This window comes from Wyeomyia smithii, chromosome 3 (assembly GCF_029784165.1).
Source record: "Wyeomyia smithii strain HCP4-BCI-WySm-NY-G18 chromosome 3, ASM2978416v1, whole genome shotgun sequence".
NCBI lineage: Eukaryota > Metazoa > Arthropoda > Insecta > Diptera > Culicidae > Wyeomyia > Wyeomyia smithii.
The window spans coordinates 145,077,149-145,085,443 of NC_073696.1; the positions used below are offsets into that span (position 1 = coordinate 145,077,149).

Below are 8,295 nucleotides of genomic sequence, written 5' to 3' on the forward strand. Positions count from 1 at the left end.
ACACCCAGCACCAACCAACCATATTACGAACATCCAACGCTGTATTTAAAAGGATGGAAAAATAAGCTTACGATCAATGACCTGCCGACCCCATAACAATAAGTATTTTTCTCAGTATATGTTTTTGTTTATTCAGTATATATTCAAGCCACCCTAATCAGCTGCAATTAGGATCGTAATACGATCTATTTTAGTTGAATTTATATATAGGAATAAGCTTAGTTTCTGACGACGGCTGTCGTTATAAAACTCAACATAAATTCATTGCCAAAGTCAGTCGCGGTAAATGTTTTATCTTGTTTAGTGTGTAATCGTTATTAATAGAATGGTGAAAAATATTAAAAAAAGCCATTCGCCTCATGCGGTCCCCGGGGTATTAGTGACAGAAATTGAGCAATCATATACGTCCAGAGAACCGTCGCGCGATCTCCATTCGCGCTCGGTTTCAATATCACGATTAAAATTAAATGATCCTCTACGAAAAGAAATGATGCTCATTCGCGAAAAATCGCCATTCGAAATAGGTCAAAACCGCAATGTTCAACTTGCATCATCCAAGGCTATTATTGACAAAGCTTTAATAATGGATGTTTCTGGAGGGGTGTCTATGGTCGATGAATATGTATCGCTTTTTTTTTCTTCAGGATGCGTGATCGATGAGGCAGCATGCAAAGATATATCTGTTGATCAGAATATCGAAATCGTTGTTTTGGATCAAGAAGACATTGAAACTGACGTAAAATCTACTAGAACAAACATTATGGAAGATTTGAATACGATCATACAGTCTAATAATGAATTAGATATGTCAACTAAAGACCAGCCGGAAGCTGAAATCAGCAACAACGCTGTAAAAATGACTGAAGAAGTTGACATTCACGAATGTTTATCTTCTAATGTTGACATAAATTTTAACATCACTGGAGAACAAGAACAAGAAAGTAGTTTTTCTGAAGTAATTGTGTTAGAAAAAGTAGAAGCGGAAGCAGTTGATCATATTGAAAAAAACAATGATTGTATGCAATCAAACAATATAGATGATACCAATGAAGACATAGGATACGGAATAAAAAATAGTGAAGGAATATATTCAACAGAAGAAGATTTCAGTACTGAATCGTCATCTGATGAATCAAGCGAACAATTGGTTGATCCATCTCTTTGGAAGGCGTATGATTCTGATGACGAAGATGCAACAGCATGGTTTTACAAAAAACCTGATGAAGTCATGCAAGCTTTAAGTGAAAAAGAAAAAGATGAGCAATTTAGAAAAGATCGATTAGCGAAACGGTGTCCTGTTTTTTTAACAAACTTGACTGATCGTTCTGCACCAATAGGTTCCGAAGTAAAATTACAGAGTTCAATTTCAGGTGTAGAAACTGCTGTGAGGTGGCTCAAAGATGATCAGCCTGTTGAAAGATCATCCAAATTGCAAACATTAGCGTTTGATGGTTTGTATTCTTTAATATTAAAGGATGTACAAAAGTCCGATTCTGGAGTTTATACAATCATCGCAAAAAATCGAGGTGGTGAAGTGTGTTCCTCAGCAAAGGTGCATATATTTGATATTATTAAACAAGATGTTGACGTTCCAACCATAATAAAAATTAGAGGTGTTTTATTTTAAGTTACCTATTCAATTTATGATTTATAATATATTCTATTACAGATTATTATCATCATGCATTAAATGATTTGATAATAGAGTGTCAAATCTTGTTTAGTCCTGAATGGAAAATACCAGATGTAATGTGGTTGAAAGAAGAGAACCCTGTTATTTTAAATAAAAGAATACGAGCATCTTATGAAGGAAACGAAATATTTCAATTAAATATATACAATCCAACACCCGATGACAGCGGCGTTTACACATGCATTGTGAAAAATATTGCTGGTGAACGCAGAATTATGCATGAAGTAGAGTTTACTGGCAAAGCGCATTATTTGCACCTACCTGGAATGCACCATGCAGATAGAAAACACTTCACGGAAGACGAATCGCAAGAAAAAGACAAAAAAAATAAATTACCTGATCAAGCGTCGAACCGCATACGAGCACAACAAGCAACCGAGCCATACAAACAGGAATCATATATAATTCGTGATTCGAAGAACAAACTTACTTGGGCTGGCCAGTTGAACAATATCACAATTGAAAAAGGACGAACTGTCAAGATGATTTGTTCTGTTAATGGTGAGCGACCCATTTTGAAGTGGCAAAAAAATTACAAACCAATAGACTATGGAGAAAGAATAAAACTATTAAACGATGGTGTTGTAGCGCAAATCTTGATCAAAGATGTAGGTGTGGCGGATGCAGGAGAATACATTTGTACTGCCAAAAATAATTTTAATGAAATAACTACAACTTGTATCCTCAAAGTCATTGAGCTTGCTACAACTGAAACGTCTCCTCCTACTTTCACAAAGGCCATTAAAGGTATAGTATGAAATTGACAGAAAATGTTTGTTAACTTCGGGGCTTTTTATTTTGTTTTTTTTTCTCTTATTTTTTGTATGGACCCTACTGCGACCAGTAGTTTTTTGATCTTATGTGGCATTGTCCGGGCGTTTATGCTTTTCGCCCATTTTTCTACCTTTTTGCAGTGTTACTAATTGAGCAGTAGCCTGCTCCGTGTTATAGTGCTTTTGTCTTCTTCTTCAGACTTAGTAACCTACTTCCTTCTTTACACACGCAAAAGTTGGATGGTGCGAAACCAGTACAAAATTGTGCGTTTTTAGCGCAATTGTTGATGTAATTCGGAACCAGTACAATGATTGCGTGTTGGGCATAACGCAATTAATGCTGTAGCGTTTCTCCAATGTATTTGGCACCTCCAAACTACTACACCTAAACAGTTTCAACTGGTATCAAGCAGCATTGCAAAGCAAGCGAGAAGCACAACCTTTCTCCTCCTTTCTGCTTGAGGACGAGACATATGCTACGCTTTTCAAGTCTTTTGCACACACGCTTTCGAGATACTTTTTCTTCTTCCTCTTCACTGAATAGCAGCAAGCACGCATCGACAGTATGAGTGAGACTAACAACACTGGCATCTAGTATGTACAGCACGGGTGTCTCGCTCATTTCGTAAAGCGACGAGACATCGTCTTGCGCGTCGCAACCCGAACCGAAAAAGTAACCTGCAAATTATATGTGACGTATCTAGTCTCGTCGCACGTACATGGAAAATCTATGAGCAAGAGAGAAAGAGCAGTCACTAATACACTCGATGTCAGATGAAGTGATAAAGTGTCGGTATATGATACATATTCTGATTTCAATCTATGCCAATGTATTCGCAGTACAACTGTTGCGTTATGCGTTTCACACATTTATTGTGCGATTTCTGTGCAACATTTGTGCGAATCGGGAAGACACAATGATTGTACAAGACTTCAACTTTTGCGTGTAGACTCTAACAGTGTATAACGAGCTGAAGACTATGATATTATCGAAACTGTAGACCGGTGGATATTAAGTCTGGAGGGAGTGTAGAAGAGCCTGAGAACAAACCCATACTTAAAAGTTCTTTTGCCAACGAATGGCTTGGTTCTACTAAGATACGAACCCATCCCGCCACCCGCTTGACAAAGCCTACTCTGTAACCTTGCGGTTACGAAGCTCTACAGCTTCGGGGCATTATTTAATTTCAATTTAAATGTCAACACTTAGAGTGCATTAAGGAACGACACAAAACATATACACATATAAAAATTTAAATGATTTTGTTAATATTAGTTTCATTGTTGGTATGCTTACTGTGTGCTAAGCAAAAAATCCAAGCGCTCATAGTTCGGCGTATTTTTGTCCCTAGAGAGATAATAAAGATTCTTATAAAACTAATCGAACAAGCCAGCTAATATTATTAAAACAAAACTTAAATCCCGATGAGGATGGCCTCAAATAGGCTTTTTCCCACTTACTGACTTCTATGGAGACCAATAATGTCAGATGGAAATAGATGTAAATAAATAAATAACTAAATTTAGTATTACCAGAAAATAAGGATATTTCTAATTACTATCACAAAAACATTAACGACAGAAGCTCTTTCAGAGACACTACCAACAGAAACATCAAAGTACCTCAAAAATCGAAAAAATATAATGATTTAACTTGCAGTTTCTGAAGTCGTCAATTATTGCAAATTTCATTTCAACTTGCTCGTTAATATGGGGCAAGTTGAAACACTAAATTTGTGTTTTGTTTTTAAAGGGGGGTTAGTAGTTTAAGTGTTTATGATAAATATTAGTAAATAATGAGTATGTGTGTCCAATCACAAATGGTGACTTCTCAACACTATTAGACAAATAGTAGTTTTAATTGTTAAGATTTGTTTGCTTTCGCAATTAGGACTTATCATTCGTTGGGATTTAAACCTACTTGTCAAAAAGGGGAAGCAGACTTGGTATTCTCCTCCGGGAGACCGAAGAGCAAGGTGTATTTTACATTTGCACTACGCGGGAATCAAAGGACTCCGCCGCGCGCGCGATTCATCTACACTACACCTGACAAGCAACTGCCTACTCATATGCATCTTGCACGGGAAAAACGAATCGTTTACACTTCAGCAAAAGAGAAAGCCGAAGTTTTACACCTAAAACCGAAGTTTTGCTCCGCAAAGCCGAACGATGGCACGCGGCGTCCGTCATATAATTGCCATGGCTAGTGTGACTGATTTTCAAAGCCAAGGTAATTTTTCCCACCATTCAAATGAATATTTCAAGGCAGTAATGCCTGACGAGACGAGCCGGCAGTAGCAAAATGACTCCGGAGATTTCCTGACCAAAGCGCATCAGACATAACTTGTTGACCGCAAATGCAACTGATATATGACAATAAATGTTTATATGAAAAATAGTTACTGAACTTCAATGAGCCACTCTAGTTTTGCAGCTTTCTACGGGTCTCCTACGAAAGGCAGAAAATCGAAAGGCACAATTACGAAAGGCAGAATCACGAAAAGCAGAATTACGAAAGGCAGAATATTTCATAAGGCAGAATAACGAATGGCAGAATTAAAAAATGGTCTATTTTCTTTCTAACAACAGACACTCGCGGCCGACTCTATTGTCCAAGTGTATGCTGTCCTTACTTGCTACCGCTCGTTCGGACTTAACTAAGGGAAAGAAAACCTGTTTGAATAATCCTAGAAAACCAGTAGATCAGTTGTTTGTATGCGAGAGGCCGCCGCTTCCTAATGGCGGGTCGGCGGCCGGCTCGGACCGCGGAAACCAAGGCGGCTTTGTGCCGCCTCGGTTCCTTGCCCTCGATTATGCGTCTTCGCCGCATGAATTGTTTTATGTTAATTATAACCAACAAGCCGTTGAGACTAGTGTAACTTGTACCTAACATCGAAAAATTACTCTCCGCCGTGAGAGTTGTAAGGACCAGAGCCAAACCAGTTTGCGCGTTTCGGATCTAATAATTAGGCTTAATTTGCAGCTCCCATCAAAACTGGTCATTGCTGTGTGACCAGTTATTATGTCTGGTTACCAAATAATATTAAATAATAAATGTAGAGTAGCAGCTTTGATACCGTGACCAGGATTCGCACCAATTTGCCATCACGCACTTGGCTATCGTGAGTCAGGTTCTGCTACCAGTGATTCTGCCTTTCGTGCCCTTCGAAATTCTGCCTTTTGAAATATTCTGCCTTGTGTGTACGGTCATAGAGTTCTGCCTTTCATGATTCTGCCTTTCGTGCTTCTGCCTTTCGTGATTCTGCTATTTGTGGCGAACCCCTTTTTACAGCCTTTTGCAAACGATCGCAGCTTTTCTTTGCCAGTTTTTCACATCTTTTATTTTGTTCAAGGTGTCCTTTTCTTGGATCCTGAGGTCAGTTTAACAACTTGGTGGTATGAATAAAAAAATAGTGAGAGTAACGAAGAAGTAAGCACGTATGGTCCACGTTGTTAGATGCTCATCCGCTGGAACAATATTGAATATTCCCAATTCCAACTTATTTCAAACATTTTTAAAAAAATTTACTCTACTTATTCCAACAGAAACCAGATAAATATTATTTCTAGAATGTCTTATAAAGGTTAAACAAATTAAAACCAAAACTAACATATTCTTTTTCAATAAGCGCATTCGCGGTTCGAGTTTTTTGAAGTAGAATACTTCTCTCAGGAAGTTCGGCTACATAGGGATGTGAAATGAAAATCTAAAACTGAAAAAAGTGAAAAATGTGTCCAATTTCAAATGCTAATAAATCGGTTAGTATCCGATGGATTTCCTTCGTTCTTGCAGCAATAGATTGCAAAATCTTCTAAGATTCTTCCCAAAATAAGATAATTGTAATTTTATTATTCACACTATTGTACTATTGAAAATAGTCAAGCCTTGTCAAAACGAAAAATTCGACCTCTGATTGGTCGTTATATGATTGCTTCCCAAGCACGGTCGACAGAATCATATACCTTGCAATTGAAAACATGCTATTTGGCCTATATGAGAACCTGTTTCAGCCGAAGTCGCTCATAATAGTTCTAGACACTAGACAGCGACAACAGCAGTCGTCCTTCCTTAGCAGCAGCACTAGCCCTGTGGTTGGTCACCACGTCTCAGGAGCAGCGCGGTTTTTCTCAGCGTGTGTCGCCAGACTGCCATTATTCCCCCCGTGTTGGGGCAGCATGAAGATTGCCATCAGGAAATCCAATTTTGGAAATCAAAATGCCTTTTTCAAGGCAAATAAACAAGTCATTGAAAGTTAATAATTTTTGACAACCCAAGCAAGATTCTGTGTTGGATCCTAGCAATTTAAATTTGTCGCACCCGTCTAATTTACTGAATGACATTCGTTGTTTTGCTTTCGTCTTGATTAGACGCAAATTGTTTATCTCCGTTTGATTCGCAAAATAACAATACACGAGTTATCGTACGGGTGTTTTTTTTTCGATTAGTTCTTGAGTGCGATAACAATAGCCTGCAATATATCGGCAGAAACATCTTCTGCACACTGGCAGGGGCAGGCTACCCCGCCAGTGATCTGATACGCAGCTGATATATCAGCAAGAATAATTCTCCCGCACCGCTGTTACCCCGCTAGCAGCACGGACCATCATACGATCGAGCGAGTGGAAGTCAACTACAAGTGGCATCTACAAGGTCGAGTGTAAGATACAGCCACTGTGTCACAACACGAAGCTGGATCGTCATTGTTTGTTCTGCGGAGACACTCGATTAATCCAACTATCAGCCGTGAGGTCGTGACTTAGACGTTCGGTGAAGTATTCACTTTAGAATTTTTATCATTATTATTAATATTATTATTATTATTGTTATTATTTTATTTATTATTATTATTATTGTTATTATGATTATTATTGTTATAATTATTATTATTATTATTATTGCTATTATTACTATTGTTATTAGTATTAGTATTACTGTCTTTTTTTATTTTGATCCATTGTAGTTTGAAAAATTGTTTTTAAAATTTAATAACAACTACTTGATCCCCCCACCCCCCCACATTCGAATATTTATCGTTTGTGTGCGGTAGAGCGTAACGCTCCCGCAAAATGGACGACTTGCAGGTGCAACTATTCCTGGATGTGGAAACAAATGGGAAAGAGATTGAGATCTCCCCCATCAATTCCCCTCTACCTTCCCCGCTACCTAGCCCCGTACCAAGGGTACCGGCAACACGGGTGAAAGCTCACCCAGATGCTTCGAAAGGTCCGTTAGTAGTTTACTTTAGGCCCATAAAGAAGCCTCTTAACATTATACAAATAGGCAAGGACCTGGTAAAACAGTTTTCGGCCGTAACGGAGATTACGAAGGTGAGGCCGAACAAACTGCGAGTTGTCGTGAGTAGCTTGAAGCAAGCAAACGAAATTGCTAGCTACGAGCTCTTTACAAGGGAGTACCGCGTGTACATCCCTGCCAAGGACGTGGAGATCGACGGTGTGGTTACCGAAGGAAACGGTCGATGACATTTTGCGTCACGGGGTTGGCTGCTTCAAGAACCCCCTGATTCAAGATGTAAAGATACTGGATGTCAAGCAATTACATTCAGTATCCATCGAGAGGGGAAGAAGAAATTCCTCTCTTCGGATTCCTTCCGTGTAACATTCGCCGGATCCGCACTGCCGAACTACATCTCTTTGGACAGGGCTCGTCTGCCTGTACGCCTGTTTGTACCGCGGGTCATGCATTGCCAAAACTGCAAGCAGTTAGGTCATACAGCCACCTACTGCTGCAACAAGGCACGCTGCTGCAAGTGCGGAAGTAATCATGCTGAGACCGCTTGCAGTGAGGATACTGAAAAGTGTCTTTACTGC

At 39.0% G+C, this 8,295-nt stretch overlaps 1 protein-coding gene across 2 annotated transcripts; it reads left to right on the forward strand.

The window, feature by feature from the left end:
- Positions 1 to 275: 275 nt before the first annotated feature.
- On the forward strand, positions 276 to 4,783 carry LOC129729624 (kettin homolog). 2 transcript variants are annotated; one of them, XM_055688341.1, is made up of 4 exons: positions 291 to 373; positions 645 to 1,613; positions 1,670 to 2,440; positions 4,358 to 4,783. In XM_055688341.1, the coding sequence occupies exons 2-4, from the start codon at positions 761 to 763 to the stop codon at positions 4,603 to 4,605; spliced, it is 1,872 nt and encodes a 623-aa protein (XP_055544316.1). In that variant the 5' UTR covers positions 291 to 373; positions 645 to 760; the 3' UTR covers positions 4,606 to 4,783. The 2 variants fall into 2 exon arrangements, with proteins under 2 accessions (XP_055544314.1, XP_055544316.1); XM_055688339.1 differs by having other exon boundaries at positions 276 to 1,613.
- Positions 4,784 to 8,295: the final 3,512 nt, after the last annotated feature.

Bases quoted from the DNA above. Each gene is read 5' to 3' on its own strand.
- LOC129729624 (XM_055688339.1), top strand. From the start codon at position 326: ATGGTGAAAAATATTAAAAAAAGCCATTCGCCTCATGCGGTCCCCGGG. The intron at 1,614-1,669 runs GTGTTTTATTTT...ATTCTATTACAG, and splicing joins AACCATAATAAAAATTAGAG to ATTATTATCATCATGCATTA. The intron at 2,441-4,357 runs GTATAGTATGAA...TTTCGCAATTAG, and splicing joins TTTCACAAAGGCCATTAAAG to GACTTATCATTCGTTGGGAT.